At 47.2% G+C, this 20411-nt stretch overlaps 1 protein-coding gene across 8 annotated transcripts in view; it reads right to left on the bottom strand.

The window, feature by feature from the left end:
• SMOC1 (SPARC related modular calcium binding 1) overlaps positions 1–20411 on the bottom strand; it is a 184094-nt gene that overhangs the window by 151244 nt on the left and 12439 nt on the right. For 4 of the 8 annotated variants that reach the window (XM_068162116.1, XM_068162117.1, XM_068162115.1 and 1 more), the window contains 2 exons: positions 12342–12482; positions 2353–2496 (listed from right to left, as the gene is read on the bottom strand). Coding sequence is in view for 3 of the 8 variants with exons in the window: in XM_068162112.1 (XP_068018213.1) it covers positions 457–564 (108 nt within the window). In the remaining 5 variants the exon portion in view is untranslated. Of the gene's footprint in view, positions 1–456; positions 707–2352; positions 2497–10163; positions 10328–12341; positions 12483–20411 lie in introns of those variants that run through there. The other 4 variants (XM_068162118.1, XM_068162112.1, XM_068162111.1 and 1 more) reach the window with 4 other exon arrangements.

The following is a 20411-nucleotide window of genomic DNA, read 5'->3' as shown; positions in this document are numbered from 1 at the left end:
ATTCATTTAATCCCTACTTGGGAACAGGAGAAGAAGAAAAAAAAAAAAAAAAAGAAAAGAAAAGAAAAGAAACAACCGAAAGTCCTAAAGCTATGTGCTGGGAACAGGGGCTACATTAAATGCAAGAGGAGCACAATAAAACCCCTGCCTGCCAACCTCCCCCCTGCCCCCTTTTTTTTTTTTTTTCCCTGCAATAAATACCAACCAGTTAATACCAATGTGCACACTTCGTGCGTCCAGCCGGTTCCCGGCTTCCAACAAGCGGGGAGGCCCCTGGGAGGATCCGCGCCCGCGGGAGCCCAGCGGGAGGCACTGGGGGGCGGCCGGGGCTCCCCAGCGCCCACCGCCGGGGCTTCACCTGCGGCGTGGAGATCGCGGGCCGGGAGAAGGCCAACCTGCCTGGCGGGGTGAGCAGGAGAAGGGCAGCCCCGCCGCCGGGGCGGCGGCTCAACTTACCCGGGGCCCCGTGGCTCGGTGGCCGCGACCCTGAGGCAGATATACCAGCAGCAGCAGCGCCAGCAGGAACGGGCGAGCCCCCGCGCTGCGCCAGGCCCGCGGCACCATCGTCCCTCGGGGGAGGGCAGGGGGATAGCGGCGGGACTCCACGGCCACCGGCAGCGGCTCTCCCGGGCGGCTGACCCCTCAGCCCGGCAGCAGCGTGTCCGTCAGCCTGGCTCTGCCCGCTCCCGTCGCGGCAGGTTACCCGCCTCGGCCATGGGGATGCCCGTTATAAAGCCGCGGCGGGGCGGGGCCGAGCGCCACTGACTGCGGCGCTCACCTATCGCAGCGCGGTCTCTGCGGGCCGCAGCCAATGACGAGGGGGCAGCCCTGTCCGCCCCGCCCAGCCCCGCCGCCGCTGCCGGGCGGGAGGCGGGAGGCGCAGGTTGGCCCCGGGCGGTGCGGTGCTGCCGGCGAGGGGTGATAGAGGCGGGCACCGTCCCCTGCCCTCGGCAGCTGACGGGCTGCGCGGCTGCCAGGCAGCCCCGGGACTGGCCCCCGCGGAGGCCGAGACAGCAGAGCCGCTCAGACGGGTCGCGCAAATGTGTTAAGCACATCTGGCGTGGGAAGCTGGTCCACGTACCGCTCTCTTTCGGTGCGGCGCTCTTGGGTCAAGGCTGTTGAAGAAACAAGTTCTTGTCTCGGGAAGCGTAGGTCCTCTTGTCACCAAGCTCAAAGCTTGGATGACATGCAACCACAGACACTATCTGCCCTCACCTTCCCAACTCCAGAAGCAGCTCTACAATCTGTTGCTCTACATTGCCCAGCAAAGCCTAGAGATGTCGTCGCAGAGGTGATGTGCTTAGGGTCTTCGGTACTACGTATGGTGCACCTGGAAAACCGTTCCAAGATCAAGTTTGACATCTCTTGTGACAACAAGCCTTATAATCCCCAGCTCAAGTTTTATATCTCTTTGGGACAAGCCCTTCTAGACTGCAAGTGTTTCCCAGTAGGTCCAAATATAACCGGGCACTCTAAAATGGGAATCTTGAGTAGAAAGTGAGTGATACATCACACAACAGGCAAGTGGGTGCATCTGCGGAGCAGGAGCAGAGTTAGAATGGTGACACATCTACTGGAAGGGCCTGGTCTCTGCAGGCATGTCTGTCCAATTAGGAGCTAAAGAGAGAGCACTACTGTGGCAGTGTAATGGCAGTCAGCTGTAGACTCTGAGCAGTGGAGATGGAAAACAATACCAAGCCTCTATCTGCCTGAGTGGCAGAGGGATCTTGTGAAACAGACTGACTTGCATTTGCACTGAGTCCTTAATTTTTTAATTGCAACATGAATTTGGTGGAGGGCAGGGCAGAGGCCCAATGCTTTGCAAAATAATATGCCCAGCACTCTGCAAAATAATATGCATAGGAGATCAATGCTGTGCACGTAATTGTGGTAATAACCTTTTTTGTGGGACTGTTTTGTGGTGCTCTTATGGAAACACATAAGACATGCAATTTCTTCATGCATCATATTTAACTTTCTCTACTCAGTGACATTACAAGAGGCAATACTTACACTTGTGAAAATTCCCTAGAGTGTATCCGCTAGGTATGGGGAGAGGCTGCTACGCCCACACAAAGAGCCTTGTTACACAGTAGAAGTCATATAATTCTGGCATCTTATCAGAGCAAAGCAGGGTGTTTAGCTATAGTGGTTGCTTTAATGTTTCTTTTCTTTAGGAAAAAAAAATGCTAAAAAATGCCAGGACATAACATTTTGTCATTAGCTTATGCAGGATAAGACATTTTTTATTCACACAGAGTTCTGCCAGTATTCATTATTCTTGGCTTGCAGATCTCTGGAGCTTCAAACTCAATACCCCATGTAAGCTTACCAATATACCTTAGCCCTCACCTTCACCACTCTGCCATCCTGGTCCTAAGATTTTCCAGCTCTTCTTCAATATGGCCTTGCAGTTATCCTCTGATTTTCCATTTCAAAGTCTCTCTGATCCCCACCTGAACTTCTGCCATTCCACATGACATGAGCAGAGACACCCTGAGGGGGAGAGGAGAGAGAGAACTAGGAAATCTGAATAAGTGTCCTTGTGTACATCAGTATCAACTCTCTTGAGGTTGGACAAGTTATACCAGTGCACACCTGACATCTGCAAAAAGACAGGCAGAATCTAGTACAGTTTTGTGGAGGCGTTGATCCCACCACTGAAGTACCACATCACCTCATAGTTAAGTCTTGATTAAATTCCAGTCCAGATAATAATATCCCACTTGCCTACATTCCCTTCTCCAATTTCATAAGGGAGTTTTTTTTGCATCTGACCTATTTTGTTTGATGCCTCCATGTATTCTTTATGACTTGTACTTTAAACATGGATGTCTTTGGCGTCTTTTCCACACCCACGTATTCCAGGGTCTCTCTGCTATATAAATGATCATTTCCACAATGAAAATATGTTTCTTTTTCTACTGGTTAACATTCTACTAGTTACATTGGAAGCCTACCATCATCCAACACCTCTGAGGCCTTGACACCAACAGCATCTTAACACCAACTGATGTTCCAGAGAGGGTTGGAATTTCCCAGTAACTGAGCCCTTTAGCGCCTTTATGGTCTTAGTTGTTCATAACCTTGCAATGTGCAACATGCTTTGACCAATATTGCCATAGCCAGGCTCTCCTCTGTAGGGGTGTATACTTCCTTTGCAGATAGCAACTGTCTTAGTGCAATAACCAAGCCCAGAAGAGATGCCATAGCCTGGCCTGTGTACCACAACCATTATATTGCACTGGGCTGTTCTGCAACCAAAAACCCTAGCAAAGCATCATCCAGGTGGATGGAGCACATCCAGCCCCAGTTTAAAGACATCACCAAGAGAGAGAATAAATGTCTTTGTTCCAATGGTGAATCACCTTCACTGTTGAAAGTGCATGCCTCACTCTTTTGCATACTGGGCCTGGTACTCCAGTTGGCATAGGTGCACTTTACTGGTGTGTCATCTTCAGAGAAAAATCTAGCTAAATAAAACAGAATGATGAAACAAAGTTTTGTGCCGCTAAATTGTCTCTTAATTCTCTCCAGGTTGCTGGCAAGCAGGAAGTCCTTGCCTTGGGCATCGGTGAGATTCCAGAGTTGCTGTGAGCCATGAGAAGACTACTGTCCAAGTGTAAGGGCCCCCAACCCTCTCACTTGAGCTCTTCTGAAAACCTCTGCCATCATTCTGAGGATGCAGTGCCAAACACTGCACTGGCACCATGCCACTTTAGTCAGTGGTGTCTCACCAGCAAAGAACTTGCCCAGGGTGTTTAACTGAAAACTACAAAGAGAAAGGGGCATGGAACTAGAAGAGAAGTTGTTCTTCATGTCCAGGCATTCATACACCAGGCCCAACATTTGGATCTTTTGGAGGAAGATAGCCATAATAAATTCAACTATGCAATGCTGGTGGAGGTAGTGCTGAAACTGGTACCGTTGGGGCTTGTTGGGTATACCAGATACAGCCTACAACTTGTACCTCTGAAGACTTACCACAGCATGTGCCTGTAACAGTTGATGATTAATATCTTGTTGCTATGGCACCTGCATATCATGTGCACCACCACAAACCCATGGCACAGGATGTGTATATTGGTGGTCTTGACAACTGTTCAGAGAGAGATGTTTGATTGCTTTGATTATTTGCCTCTGCATCTACTTGTCTTGTCCTCAGACAAGTTTCAGAAGATCAGTGTCCTCTTTTGAACAATATTGGCATGCACAACAGAACTGTCACGGGATCTGTCTGCCACAGCTTCCATCAGGGAGTGTATCCCTTCTTGGAGACAGTTTGTAGAAATGATTACTCACACTGTCAGTAAAGAATAATTTTCTATTTCCAAACAGGAGCCAATTACTTTCAGGGACCAAATTAATGTTAGTGGTTCTTTTTTAAGTCAGTGCTCCTGCAGCAGGTCTGAATGTCTTTCACTTTTTGTCACAGAATTAGTGAAGAAGAATAGGGGGAGTGGATGTGGGTGTGGGGATGTGGGTGTGGGGGTGAGCTGGTGAGCGTGGGGGTGTGGGTGTGGTGTGTGTGCTGTGAGATTAATCGTTACAGCTTGTAGAATTTAGAGAGCTGGGGTTTTTAACATTGTGTTTAATGGATCGTTTGGATAATCGTAATCAGAGAATTACCCACTGCTTCAAGGCCTTAAATGCTGAGAACCTGCAGCAGTGGAAGAGCATAGTAGAAAACTACTATGCTGACACCCCCAAATCTTCATCCAAAGGCAAATTCAGGGCAGCCCCAAAGAAAGACTCAAAAGCCACAGCTGAGCACACTCATGCCTCTAAACCTGCTGGAATAGCAGCCACAGGTTGAGAGAGTCTGTGCAGTTACCCTAAAATGAGATAGAATACCACTTCCCCAGCTTCCCAAATGCAGCCTGGATATGAGGGTAGTGGGAAGAAGTAAGTGTGAGTCACAGTGATTATGAGGGTAAAAATTAAAAGTCATTGGGTTTGAAAGGATTCACACCAAAGCACAAGGCAATTTTACACTCATACTACTGTCAGCACAGTTGCTGCTTTGGGCAAAGTATTCACACTTGTTAAGATGTGGAGACACATTGCTATTAGTATAACTTGGGGTGTACTTCTGGATTATGTTAACAAAAAGGAGGCTCAGCCTCTTATGAAAGCTAATTATACATATGCCTGAGTGAAACAGAAACCTCATTAGCAAGTGTCCTGTTAGGCTTTTCATCTTGGAAGCTGTTTGCAGAATGTTCACTTACCCTTGAACAAAAAGCCTTGTATTGCAAGTCTTTTGCCATTAGATCCACCTAGAGCCCACCACTTCGTTCTTTATACTCCATACTCTGTGCAGACCTTTTCTCTTAAGAGTGTATTAAATTGTGTGGGTCCTGGCTGCACTTCTTTGTTTTCCTAAAGAGCTGTTAGCAGTTCTGGTTATTTCCCCATCACTGCCAAACCCTCCTCCCTCCCCAGTGCCCATCTATCTGATCCTACTAGCCAGCCAGAGCTTCATGCCCTGATGTTATTCCACCACGGGAAGAGGTTGTTGGCCATACACCAGTATTGTTATGAAAAACCCAGAAGAGGAATGCAGTGAAGTGCAAGATGTAATAAAGAGGCAGTAAAGCCCATTTGAGCTTCAGTATGTTTTTTCATGGCACTGAAGCACACACCTATTTTTAAGGGTGGAACCTCTACAATAACCTGGCTGATGTTAGCCTGTAATCTGCCAGCTCCTTGATCACTACAAGGGTAGTCTCCTGGTTTTCCTTCTTACTCTCACTGAAGTTTTGCAGGTTCTAGGGCATAGTGTTGAGAATCTGTATGAGACTCAGTGCAGTGCTGGTGAATTGTGGTAGCACTGGAAAGTTAAATGACTCTTCCAATAATTTAACAGATTTCTAATGTTCATTGTGGTTTTTTTTTTTTGGTGTGTGAAGTAAATATCTCTCCAGGCTGTAAAAGAATGCCAATTGACCATATCTTTTACCTTTGGAATCTTTAAAACTACTGAGGCATTTGCCAGGTGGTTTGGGGTTTTGGTTTTGTCTTGTTTGGGGTTTTTTTGAGTCAGCTAGGAGATTGAAGTTGGGTTCATCTCCATATGGACTCCAGAAGAGAAGAACTCTGTTCCAACCTCATTTATCAATCTTATCAAGGCAAGGATTCTTTCTGCTCATCCTGTCTACCTGGGTGGGATAGACGGAAAGTGGGTGGAGAAAGAAATACCTCCATGCTAAAATTTTGAGGACTGGGGTACTCTGGGAAGCAAATGTGAGAGAGAGCAGGTGATGAATTTCCCATACACGAGCATGCTCAAAAGCACAAAAGAAAGAAGTGCGTGCAGGAGAATCGTGCCAGGGCACATGGAAGGCAGGACCCCCTCACCATGTGACACTACACCAACACAGACAACAGCAGCTGAGGGAGGAAGCAGCTGAGCACCAGGCCCTCTGAGCTCAGCTAGTCATGACATTTGGATTACTTTCTGTTGCTTCTGCATGTTTACCTTGTCTCAGAGAGATGTTAAGATGAATGGAATGAAGTCTTTTATGCCACAGGTTAGCACCTCCCTCATCCACCTCCCTCTATCAGCACTCCTTATCCTCAGGAAACTCAGAATCAGAATTGTGTCATAAATGGCATGAAAGCAGCTCAGAAATACGCTCCAGAAAAGCTCTTCTTCTGAGCTGGGGAGGCCAGGTGGTGACAAAACAGCAGAATACAGATTCTAAAATGCTTTGATCCTGCAATTTTTCATCAGGGCCAAGAGTAATACTTGTTATCAGGCAGGCAAAGTTTGTTTTTTAATTCTCTACCAGTTTCTTAGCACTGATTTAGGCTCCACACTGACACCAGCAAGACTGCACTTAAATTACAGCCCTGAGAACATGTATCCAAAGCTGAGCAGAGTTCAAACCTCAGCCCTGTGCCGATACAGAGTCTTTTCTGTTTTAAATTGCCCACCCACTCACTATTCCCAGCTGCCTGAGCCACATAACCTTCAAAGACCACACACAAGGTGCAAGAGCAATAGGGGCCTGTTGAAAATTAAAGTGTAACAGCTTAGTCAAGAGGATAGGCTACAGCATTGCTGCCTAGAAAACGGGGGCAAGGAATGAGGATGGAAGGGCAGATGGAGACCGTGGGAGATCTGTACACAAAGTGATGGGAATGTACTTCAGAGTGTGTTTTACAGAAATCCCCTACCCTCAGCTCACAGATCAGCAGAAACACATCACTTCCTGTATGAAGACAGGCAAGAAGCAGATCAGGAAAGGAGGTGGTGCTTTCCAGAGGACAGAGATGATACTGGGGTCCCAAGGTTTGTTCTGAGCTTGCCTGTTGACTTGCTAAAAGGACCTGGAGCTGGTAAAAAGATCTCTCTATTCCTATTTTGCCCTCTTGAGAAAGTGTCAAGAAGTATAAAAGCCTCATGTGAATGTTGTGCTATCTGCCACAGCCCCTGACAGAGTGCGAAATCGTCAAAGAGCTCCGGTTCCTTCTCCCCAGTGCTTCTGCTGCAGAGACCTTGCTCTGAAAAGCATTTGTTTGAATGCCGTATAGTAGTGTCGCCTATTCCTCTCCACTCCATTGTAACAGCACATCCCCGTCAAAAACGGGAGAGCGTTGCAACACCACTCAGAGGTGACACAAAGGCAGGAGCAGGTCAGCACTGTCACACACCACGGTGCAGCATCCCCACATTCCGAAAAGCACGGGGCACTTCTGCCCCTTGGATTCCCAGGGTCCAAGGCCAGCAGGTGAAAATCAACCTTATCCCAAGCATACCTGCTCAAATGGCCGAGTTTGCTGGGGGTTTGCACAGCAAGAGACTGCTCATCCCCAAAGTGCTTCAAAAACATCCTTTAAGCTTTGTCCCCTCGCTTCTCTACATAAAGAACATGTGTTTATACGTTTCTACATCAAGATTTTGTGCCTAGTCGCTAACCGAGGCTAAATACTTACAGGCTGAGTCAACCTGTCCTCTAACTGTGGGCTGGTTTGCCCATCACTAAATGAAACGGCTTCACTGCTGAGACAAGGCAATGTTGTAACAGTGCACGGCACAGCCCAGCCGTCGGAACAAGAAACAACGAAGGTGGTTTCTGACAGAAAGTGCTCAGGGTGTTTGAAGAGGCAGGCTGCCAGGGCTCTACGGGTATCATCCTACTCCCTAGGCCTCGGTTGGGACAGCAGCTCAGGAGAGATGAAAGGAGGAAAGATGAAACACAGCATGCCATGAACTTTCTCACTGCAGTTCTGATTACTGCCGGCAAAAGAAAGCAAGCCAAGGAGGCAGTGGAAGGAAAGATTCAGTCAAGTACCCTGAAATGGTAGTCTGAACTCAGAGCCACGTATGGTAATTAGCATGTGCGCCTGAACTAGAATCACAGATACAAAAGCCCTTGCAGCATTTTCAGGCTCTGACATTCGATCCCAGACTTGGGCTTCAGAACACATTCGACAACAAACAGAGCAAAAGACACCGAGACTGGAATGTTGGTAGCTAATGTTGTTACTCTGTTAGTTTTGTTACCTTCTTTAGCAAATGGCAAAGGCACAAAAAAATGCAGGTGTGCGTGCATGACACTTCCTTCTTCTGACCCCTGTCACAGAAAGAAACCTTCCAGCACACAACTGCCTGCAACCAGGTCTTTGAAATATCCCACTGTGATACATATCAACCTTTTCCTTTTGATTGATAGACCTTACTGGGGAAACACAGTGGAACAGATGTGTATGCATGGGTGCCATCAAATGAATTTTAATGCTTTCTTCCCCCCGCCTCCCACCCACAGGCTTATAAAATTATTCTGGAAGACATGTGAATCCTAAATAATGGGGGAGGGGAGAGCGTGGATTAAGGGACATCTGAAGAAAGTAGTATAAAATTGCGCTGAAAGCAAAAATCCTCCCACCATAACCTACCCTTTTCTACCTCTGTGTCAACAAATATGCAACCAATTAATGTAATTGCAGAGTTATTTATGGCGCACAGGAAAGTTTAGTCAGGGACCCTGAGAAATGAGGTTGTAGGGATAGGAACGCCTGGGTTTCCCCCTCACCCCCTTCTTTGCAGATGTTTAAGTTGACTTGTGGTGTCCATGTGTCTCATAACCAAGAGCCTGTCTACTTTGCAGGTGTTGCTTGCTGCATGGGGGTGGGTAAAGGGGATGAAAGGAGACCTGGAAAAAGAGTTGGGGTCTTCTGATTTCAAACTGTGACCAAAACATATTGGTTGGGTTTAGATATTCCTCCCCTGACTCTGCAGCCTACAAAAGCCCCATACTTAATCCCTTCAGATGACCCTTGCAGCAGCAGCAACAACATTTGAACACAATAGGGGGAAAAAAATTTCTTAGCTCCATGATTTGATTGTTCAGGGTGACAGGTTTTTTACTGTTCAGTGCCCTGCACAAGAGAGGTTTTAATTAGAGCTATTGAGAGGTTTGAATTGGCACAATTAGGGTCAGCATTAATGACTGCTGCATGTGTTCTTTTGAACAGTAAGGGCTTTTTTTTTTTTGGCCCATGGACAGGAGGGGGTAGCAGCTAATGAACTAGGAGAGTGCAAATTATCTCTGCAAAGCTGGGGCAAGTGTAATACACACTGGGGATAAAGAGAGAGCAGGAAGAGAGACCACAAGCATATGGGGCTAATCCAGTAGATTTTCCAGCAGAGTGCTGAGCACCATCATGACCCACTGCTTGCTATTTGCTTCTTCAGGTGCTGAGGCTGTATAAATCACTGACAGAGATGTGTTGCTTGCATTGCAAGTAAAGACTTCAGAGAGGTAAAGCATATGCAGTGTTTTCTTACTAGGAAAAGAAATATATCAGCTGAGAAGAGTAGTCTGCTTCAAAACAAGGACATGCTCATTCAAATTGGTACTCCTAGAGCAGGCTTTAACATCTCTCCTTCAATTTCGTGGGATACTGGATCAGTTCAAAGAAACACAGCCACATAAGTGAGATACACATATATACATATGTTTGTGTACAAGTACCCTTCCTCCGTGTGTATAGAAATGCCTCCAAACATGCAGACAACAGCACTAAAGGTGGATGCAAGAGAGCTTCGTGGATATGACGGCTGTGCCAAAGGCTGCTCCCACCCCTATTGAGAAAACAAGAGTCCTCACAGCACATGTAACTTGACTTCAAGAGAAGATTTCCTTGGGGCATACCTATGGTCTGCTCAGAACTTGCAGATCTCCTGAAACGTGCTCATTACACAGCCTCTTCCTGACTCACACAGACCGTGAAGGTGTGCAGAAATGGTCCTGGGTTACAGGAGGAATACATTCCCATGCCACTTCACCGAAGTCAAAGAAGCCTCACTTCCACTTAGCTGCTTGTTGGAGAAAGGGCAAATAAATGATGGTGACAACAACCAAGTGGGTGCAGGGACTGACTAGTGGCACAGGACCTGCCCCACTCCTGTAAAGATCCTGAGTTGCCTCTTGGCCATGCAGATCCTCTCCAAAGCATGAGCCTGTTCACTCCCAGCCTGGAACAAAGCTTCTTAGTGCTTTCTATTTGTTAAACTGATGTTTTGGTCATGAGTTGTATTTGTATACCAGTTATCTCTGCACCTTTGAACCACAGAAAGAGTTTGTTTACCTGACAGGTCCCCAGTATGTCAGTTCCTCACTGCCCTGCACTGTGTGCAGCAAGAGACAGCCATTTCCCACTTATATATGCAACACCCTTCTTTACTAGCAGCAGGATCACCTCTGATGGCCGAATCAACCTGTAACTACCTTCTGGCCTCCAAAACACAGAGAGGACATCACTGGTACAGGTACCTGTGGGCCTGTCTCAGGACTGTTAGTACAAGCCAAGCCAGATCTCTATTTTGTCTGCTCTAGCAATGCCTCCTGACCATGAGCTAAAGCTGGAGATACCTTATCAGACAATATGCATCAAAAGGTTGATTCTCTTTCTAAGTTCACAGATGACCCCAAGCTGGGTGGCTGTGTCAATCTGCTAGAGGGTAGGGAAGTTTTACAACAGGGTCTGGACAGGTTAGACTGATGGACAAAGGCTAATTGTATAAAGTTTAACAAGGCCAAGTGCCAGGTCCTCCACCTGGGTCACAACCGCCCCATGGTAACCTACAGACTTTGGGATGTGTGGTTGGAAAGCCATGACTCAGAGAGAGACCTGGGGCTACTGGTTGACAGTCAAGTGAATATGAGTCAGCGGTGTGCTCAGTTGGCCAAGAAAGCCAGTGGCATCCTGGTTTGTATTAGAAACACTGTGGCCAGCAGACACAGGGAGGTGATCATCCCGCTGTACTCAGCACTGGTGAAGTCACACCTCAAGTATTGTGTTCAGTTCTGGGCCACTCACCACAAGATGGATATTGAGGTGCTGCGGCATGTTCAGAGAAGGGCAACAAGGCTCATGAAGGGCCTGGAACACATGGTCTATGCAGAGCATGTGAGGGAGCTGGGGTTGTTCAGTCTGGAGAAGAGGAGGCTGAGGGGACACCTCATCACTTTCTACAACTACCTGAAGGGAGGTTGGAGTGAGGGGGCAGTCTCTTCTCTTCTTCCTCCAGGACTAGAGGACATGGTTTCAAGCTGCACCAAGGGAGGTTCAGGCTGGATATTAGGAAATATTTCTTCACAGAGAGGGTTATCAAACATTGGAATGGTCTGCCCAGGGCACTGGCGGAGTCACCATCCCTGGAGGTGTTTAAGCATCATGTGGACCTGGTGCTTAGGGCCATGGTTTAGTGCTAACCCTTCAGTGCTGGGTCAAGGGTTGGACCGGATAAACTCTGAAGTCTCTTCCAACCAGATGTTTTCTCTGATTCAGAAAATGTAGCTAGTTGGTAGAGCAGAATAGAGCAGCACCTCTGTATGTACATACTGTTAAAGGATTTACCCTCCTACATTTTTCATAACAGCATTTTCAGACAGTCTTTCTGCAGCCATCCCAGAACCAGAGTGTGTCCACTAACAAGTAACCACTCAAATTTTTGAGGCCAAGCATTAGCACTAGGGCCACATGCTCCACCAGTGCTTTTATTGGCCAAGCAGGTAAAGCTGTGTGCATAACTGGAGCATAGAAGCTGGGTGAAATCCTGGGTGTGCAATCTCAGTTGAGAACTAGCCAAATACTTCACCTTTCATATCTGCAAAAAAAGACAAAGGTACCCAAAATATGGAGGAACTGGGACTCTTTGGTGTGGTTAAACAGAGGTTTCTGTGTATTTCTGTTAGTAGGTGTTCTCAGATGTTTCAGTGTCTCCCACTGTCTCTAAACATAATCTACTTCTCTAAAAAAGAAATTACATTTATCTGGCTTTTTTATGTAGGTGATGCAAATTACATTATTCTTACTTATATACTTACTTGCAGAAGTTTAGGCTGCAAGGTGAAGATTAACCACTGATGCTGTTGCAGTCCTATTTGTAGCCTCTGAACAGATGCAAACCTGATGGGTGCTCACAACTGTAATAGTTTCACTTCATTCTAAAGGTGAAAAACAGCAGCCTGGAGAGAATCACAAAAACATTCAGGTTGGAGGAGAAGCTCAGGATCACCAAGTCAAACTGATAACAAAATTCATCCCTACACCATATCCCCAGGCACCACATCCCCAGGCACCACATCTAAACAACCTTTAAACACACCCAGGGTTGGTGACTCAACCACCTCCCTGGGCAGCACATTCCAATGCCTGACCACTCTTTCCATGAAAAAAAAAGATTTTCCTAATGTCCAGTCTAAACCTATCCAGTCACAGCTTGAGGCTTAAGATCTTAAAGGACTTTTCCTATCTAAATGATTCCATGATTGTTAAAAACTGTTATGGTGCTAATGCCCACAACCTGTGAGAGTCAGTCTTGTAAAAGATCTTTAACCCAGATGTGCCAGTCTCCTGCACACACAGAGCCCAGGCAGGCATCTGCTGCTGCTGGCAAGAGCTGGAGTCGAGCAGGTGGGTGGCAGGAAGGTGAGAGCATAGCTGTGGTAGCTGCTGAACCATGGCAGCTGCCTTGCACAGGGCTTTACCCCAGCAGGGCTCCATCCCTCAACAGCGGTGTGGCCCTTTCTTGGGAGTGAGCAGCACAGCTGCAAGTGGCTTTATCTCAGCTGGCACTCCTGAGTGAAGACAACACCCTACTCTCGGCTGGTCAAGAGGAACAAGTTCCACTGGCACTCAGCAGAGATGCGAACTGGAGTGCCAAAGAAAGGACGGAGACACAGAGAGCATCTCAGAAGTGCTTTCCCCTTTTGCCATTGGTTCCTTTCACCTCCTCTCCCCCAAAGCTCTCACATAAGGCCTTCAACTGTTCCCACAGCCAGCAATTTGGTTTGGGCAGACATCCAGCATTGCTTAGCAGATCCAAAATGACACCTCACACATTCTTGAATGTGTGAAAGAAACAACCAAGCTGAATCGCTTCACCACTCCTGGGGTACTAGAGGTGATACTGCAGACTTGCCAAGGAACATGTAAGGACATCCACAAACATTTCTCGACCACCTTCTTTGAGTCTGCTTTGTTATTAAATGGGCATGGGGTTTGGTGTCAGCTGGAAAGCTGAACTTAGGACGTCTCAGAGCTGACCTCTGCCTTGACTTCCTTAAATATTTCTCCAAAAAGGCAAGACTTCACAAAAATTACTTAGATTTACACTGTCAAATAAATACATTGAGTCTTCATATAGATAATTTACAAGCAAATAATAATGTGGCAGCCTGGAGCATGGATAGCACTGCAGCCACCAGGCTGTCACCTGGAGCCTTGCCTGAGGTTGAGCTACCTGGGAAGGGTGTGGAAGCTAACAGACACGAGAGTCTATGTGACATACAGAAAGCTGGATCTGAGAGAGAACATTGTGAGAAGCTGGCTAAAGCTGTAGGTGGTGGTGTAAGGGCTGGCTGGATCCTGGACCCCATGGCTGGTTAAGGGGGACATACGAGAGCAGCAGCCAAACAACACAGCTAGCTGGAGTGGAGCACTAGGGACATGCTGGGAAATGGGACCTTGCCAAGCCGGTGTGCGTGGCAACCCCAGTCTTAAGAGCACATGAGGTTGAGATGACTTTGCTAGCAGTATCAGAAATAAAAAATCCAAGTATGGATGTGGCAAAACCAGGACAAATGAAGAAAAAGTTGTTAGATGCAGGTTGTCCTTCTCAATTGAGAAAAAGAAAGGGAAATGCAGAAGTGGCAAAAAGAGGGGTCGAGAAACACGGAAATCGATCTGCAATTCAAGTGGCCAAGAGGGCCTGGGAGCATTTGTCAAGCAGTCCTAGGCTTGATCACTGCAGCTGGAGCCAGACAACCAAGCAAACCAGGTTTCTGGACATGCCAGCACAGCCAGACCTACTTCCATCCCAGGAAGAGGACAGCGGTTGGCAGTGCTGGGGAGGTGCTGGAAAGTAAACACCAGAGAGACTGAGCTTCCCAACATGAGCATGCTGGTGTGTATTCCTGGCTGAAAGGCATTAGCAGCTGCTCACCACTGTGTAACAGATAGGATTTAGGGGGTTTCTCATTTCTTCATTTTCGGTTAATACAGATAAACCCTTGGGTCTAAAGAAAGTGCCTTATCTACCTTCAAACTCATGGTCTACACCCAGGAAAAGTGTCTTCCTGGAAAACAGTTTGAACTGAGAAACCAGTATTGCCTCTCCTCTGCCTTAGTGCATGCACTCATGGGGAAACACAAAACATGCAAGAAGCCTGTCTCAGAAGTAGCTCTTAGTAAGCAGTTCAGCAAGCAAGCCTTCCCAGTGGAAGCTATGACTGCAGACTTCAAAAACATGTCAAGAAAAGCAGACTACTCACAAACTACTTAATCTGAGCTTTGGCTGAAGGTTTGATCCAGTCTTATTTTACCAGAATTAGTCAACCCATCTCCAACTTAAAAGAAATACATTTTGATTATGAGCTTCACAACATTTCAATCACTGTCCCTCAGATCATCTATAAGCCAGCAGAGACTTTGCTTTTCCTGGTTTCCCTATACCCATTTTTTGCCACACCACTGCATTTGGTGAGAGGCCTCGAGCACAAGCCCTATGAAGGGAGGCTGAGGGAGCTGGGATTGTTTAGCCTAGAGAAGAGGAGGCTCAGGGGAGACCTTATTGCTCTCTACAACTACCTGAAAGGAGGTTGTAGCCAGGCAGGGCTGGGTCTCTTCTCCCAGGCAACCAGCACCAGAACAAGAGGACACAGTCTCAAGCTGCACCAGGGGAAGTTTAGGCTCGAGGTGAGGAGAAAATTCCTCACAGAGAGAGTTGTTAGCTGTTGGAATGTGCTTCCCAGGGAGGTGGTGGAGTCACCATCCCTGGAGGTGTTCAAAAAGGGATTGGACGTGGCACTTGGTGCCATGGTTTAGTAGTCATGAGGTGTTGGGTGACAGGTTGGCCAATCACTCTTTCTGTGAAGAACTTCTTCCTAACATCCAGCCTAAACCTCCCCTGGCGCAGCTTGAGACTGTGAAGGGAAGAGAAGAGACTGCTTTCTCTTACTGCAGAGCTCCTGTTTCCTTGCCCTCTGCTGTAACCTCTTCTAAAGGCAGTTTGTGCTCCAGCCTCACTACAAGGAAAATTTTGTACATAAGAGCACTTTTAAAAACTTGGGTGTTTCCAAGACACTGGCAGGAGGATGAAAGACACCAAATATTTTGCTGAATGCTCTCTTGCTGAAGAGAAATATGCAAAGCCATACTCAGCCCTGGTGAGACCCCACCTGGAGTACTGTGTCCAGTTCTGGAGCCCCTATTACAAGAGGGATGTGGAGGTGCTGGAACGTGTCCAGAGAAGGGCCACAAGGATGATCAGAGGGCTGGAGCACCTCTCCTGTGAGGACAGACTGAAGGAGTTGGGGCTGTTCAGTCTGCAGAAGAGAAGGCTCCCAGGTGACCTAATTGTCGCCTTCCAGTATCTGAAAGGGGCCTACAGGAAGGCTGGGGAAGGACTTCTCAGGATCTCAGGTAGTGATAGGACTAGGGGGAATGGAATGAAGCTGGAGGTGGGGAGATTCAGGCTGGATGTGAGGAGGAGGTTCTTCACCATGAGAGTGGTGAGACCCTGGAATGGGTTGTCCAGGGAGGTGGTCGAGGCCCCGTCCCTGGGGGTGTTTAAGAGCAGGCTGGATGAGGCTCTGTCCAGCCTGATCTAGTGTGGGATGTCCCTGCCCATGGCAGGGGGGTTGGAACTAGATGATCCTTGTGGTCCCTTCCAACCCTGAATGAAACTATGAAACTATCATCAAATTCATCAGACATGATATAACCAACGTCCACTGCATCAGTGTTTGTAAGAAAGCAAGAGAGAGCTGGGAATCTTTAATCCAGCTAGCAGAGGGAACAACTATGAAGAGTTCTCCACAATTTGAACTATTTATCTAGTTGCTTTTTTGTTAAATCCCTTTTGGCCACCCCAGGGTTGTTGTGGTTTTTTTCTTTCCCACTGTAATGGAGATTTTTCAGTATTGTTGCCTCATTTGGGGGGAAGGGTAGGTTTCTCCTTTTGTCATAATCAAGCTCCCTTCTTGCATAAGGGAGCAATGTCAGGCAGACATATTCTTGGTGGGCTTGAAAAATGCACAGCTGATGTCAGGAAAAAGCAATGAGAAGAACAAAATGAACTGCACAGTTATTTAGGAATATAATCAGGAATTCTGATGTAAACTGTTCAGAAGTTTGTAGGTTAATCCATCACTCAATCCATAGCCACAACAAGCTTGTATGCAAGGGTTCCTGCAGTCTAGAAGGGTAGCAGATCTTCCCACCTGCAATACAAGTTGATCAGCACCTTTGCAAAGGTCATGGTACCTAGCAGCTCAGCCCCTCACCAGGAGTTCTAATCCCACGCTACATACCACAGACAGCAATGGAGCTAGCTGGAGAAGAGGGACATCCACTTATGACCTCTAAACATCTCAGAGTCAATCTTTGCACTGATTTCTCAGAAAGCCTGAAAATATCAGCACTCATTGGAGACCCTACAAGAAAGGGAAATTTGCCATCACAGAAGAACATTTCACGTGCAGTATCAGTTTAGAGTGGTGTGAGGAGACTAAAAGATCCAGCTATGGCTATGGTCTTGAGTTTAATGCAACCAGCTGGGGAGCCACATCCTCATTTTCTTCATCTGTACTATTTTCATTGCCTGCAAATTGTAGACCTTCCCCTAGCCCCATCTCCTCCACTCTTGAACAGAAGCAACTCAACATAGCCTGCATTGGACTGATGGCAGCTAGTGTCTGTAAAGCAAGATCTTGCACAAAAAAATGTAGGAAGTCCTGAAAAATCAGCATTTTATCTCAGTCCTCAAGTGGCAAACATCAGCAAAGCTGATGCTGGTAGTGTGACATCAGGTTCTTCAGCTAGGAAAGACCAAGATTCAGGAATAAGCCAGCACAACCCTGCTATCTAGGCAGCTCTAAACCAGAATGCCTTAGGGCTTCAGCACTGTCATGATGGTCTGGCCTCAAAGAAAGCTTCCCACAGGGTGTTATGGCAGGAGTGTAGGTAGATGGTAGAACTTTAACTATAGTGCAAGTGAAGATACAGTGATCCAGTTTTGAGTAACAATGAAGAACATGTATAGGATCCTCAAGATGATGAAGTATTACAGCCTGAGAAACCAGTCTTTGTTGGTGTATCATTTAAGGACCAGTTAGCTCATGCTGCAGGAGACAGTCCTTCACTGTCTGCAATAGTTGCTAGGGTGAGGTGTCTGGGGAGCTGATCACAGAATCGTAGAATCAGTCAGGGTTGGAAGGGACCACAAGGATTATCTCGTTCCAACCCCCCTGCCATGGGCAGGGACACCCCACACTAGATCAGGCTGGCCAGAGCCTCATCCAGTCTGGGCTTAAACACCTCCAGGGATGGGGCCCCAACCACCTCCCTGGACAACCCATTCCAGGGCTTCACCACTCTCATGGGGAAGAATTTCCTCCTCACATCCAGCCTGAATCTCCCCACCTCCAGCTTCATTCCATTCCCCCTAGTCCTATCACTACCTGAGATGTCCCTCCCCAGCCTTCTTGTAGGCCCCCTTCAGATCCTGGAAGGCCACAATTAGGTCACCTCAGAGCCTTCTTTTTTCCAGACTGCACAGCCCCAACTCCTTCAGTCTGTCCTCATAGGAGAGGTGCTCCAGCCCTCTGATCATCCTCGTGGCCCTTCTCTGGACATGTTCCAGCACGTCCATATCCCTCTTGTAATAGGAGCTCCAGAACTGGATGCAGTACTCCAGGTGGGGTCCTGGATGTCCTTGGCTCCTGCAGCCCCCTCTCTTCCAGTGGTTAGACTGATAGCTGTCCAGCTGGTGACATTTCCAGCACATTACTCCTCCTCAATGAAAAGCAAAATTGTAAAGATGAGCCTTTCAAAATACTGACTCCACACAAAAGATGGGAGAAACAAAACCAACCAACCAAAACAACAACAACAAAAACCCAAACAACAACCAAAAAACCACAAACCAAAACAAAAAGCAACAGTAACAACAAAACCAAACAAACAAAACCCTAAACAAAAGGAGGGCTTGAAACACACCAGCAGCAGCTGGCCAAACAAAGGCACCACTGCATGGAACTCAGGGTGCTGAGAAACAGCCATATTGCAGCAAATACAGCACGCCTTCCTGAACACTGCACAAAGCCAGTACCTTGCAATGTGCCTGGAGCACCAAGGCTAACTCATTCTTCTGAAAAGCATCACTTTCACCTTGGTGAGAACAGCCCCTACAGAATTAACTTATTTCTGAGAGTTGCAAAAAGAGCTTCCATGCACAACCCACAGGAAGAAAGTCTTCGCAGTATGGACTTTCCCAGAGGTAACTGCACTCCAGAAGGGAGATATCTTAATGCAGGGAGGCAGAAAAAATTGCTGGGGGGGAGCAGGCCAAGGGAAGAAGCAGCAGTAGTACTGATGGGCATTTTTGTAAATGGCAGTCAGGCGAGGAGGTTGCAATACAAAAATTGTTATTCATCCCTGCTGAGGGCATGTAAGATATGAGAGGTCCTGCACCCTCTGGGGTCCCAGAGAGAATTAAGATGAGTGGCTCCAGCTGCGTGTCCCCAGCTTTTGGGAAGTTCATTAGACAAGGAGGGTCCCAGCTCAAGAGCTGCAGTATTGGACTCCCCGAGATGTGCAATAGGTAAAGCCTGTGTCATGCTTTCTTGCTTATGAGTTTAGAGATCACTGGGCTTAAAAGCAAATACATTTTCCTCTTCTGCCAACAATCTAGATGAGCCTACAAGCACTGCAAGGTCACATTAGTGCCTACATAGCATCTTTCCCACATAGCCATCGCTGTGAATTAACAGAGAAATCCTCTTTAACTGACGCAATCAAAACCGAAGGCAAAACTTCCACTGCCCAAGCTCAGTAATTGCCCATGTGATCTCAGCCCCACAATATCCCTTGAAGGCAGCAATAACCACCACCAGACTTTTCTCAAAAGGGTGCTGAACTAGCCTGTCACATATTTGTAGGTCACCAAGCAAAGTAAGTGGATGATTTTCCAATAGTGATTAACTAAGCTCAATCCTGAATTTGAGGTGAGATTTCTGCGGGGCAAACCAACCTTCATGGTTTCTCTCTGATGGTACTTCATGCCCCTTCCTCACTGCCTACTTCATCTCTCCAAGCCAGAACACCCTGCCTTCTGCACAGCTCTCTGCACTGCCAGACCAGGACCAGTACCCTTTTTCTTCATCAGGCCAGCAAGAATCCAGCCTCACTTTCACATCTACAGGCGTGTTTGCAGTCGTTCTGACTTTTCTGTTATATTATGTGAGGGCCAAGCCTTTGGGCTGCAGTAGTCTAGGGAGTGCAAAGCTGGGAATCTCAGCACACATCTGCACAGCTCCCCTGCCAAGCTGCCCAAGCCAAGAGACAGGGAAAGACTTCCCAGCAAGAAAGAAAGGCATAACAGAGTCCAGCAGAAGCACTAGTATCCAGGCTAGATCTCATCAAGTTCTGTCTCACATCATTTTCCTGAATGGGGGGCAGGGGGGAATTAAACACATCAGTAATCTTGTCTGCTCTTTACACTTAAATCCTCTGTTTAGATGCAGAGGATCAGGCTGGTACAGGGAACATAATTTAAGAGTGCTTGGTAGATGGGGTCCATTATACAACCCCCTGTCTGTATCACCTTACATATAGAGCACATATTGATGAAGGGGAATTTCTGCACACTGAATAACATCCATATGTTACCCAGGAGAAGTTTCCTGTTCTCAGTGCTGTCCCATTAATTTTCCTGCTTGTTTTGACTGTTTATCTCTTGAGCTGAAGTGTCCAGGACCATGAAAGCCATAGCCAAGAAAAAAAATTCAGTAATATAAACATCATCAGTATTTATGATGGACACACAGAGAGATACACTCCAGGATGCAATGCCTTGTTTCCCACATAGCTTGGTTAGGGGTAGAATGCCTTGG

This window comes from Melanerpes formicivorus, unplaced genomic scaffold (assembly GCF_026170545.1).
Source record: "Melanerpes formicivorus ecotype bairdi unplaced genomic scaffold, bMelFor1.0.p_v2 SCAF_62, whole genome shotgun sequence".
Classification (NCBI taxonomy): Eukaryota; Metazoa; Chordata; class Aves; order Piciformes; family Picidae; genus Melanerpes; species Melanerpes formicivorus.
This window is presented reverse-complemented; position numbering and strand designations above follow the sequence as displayed.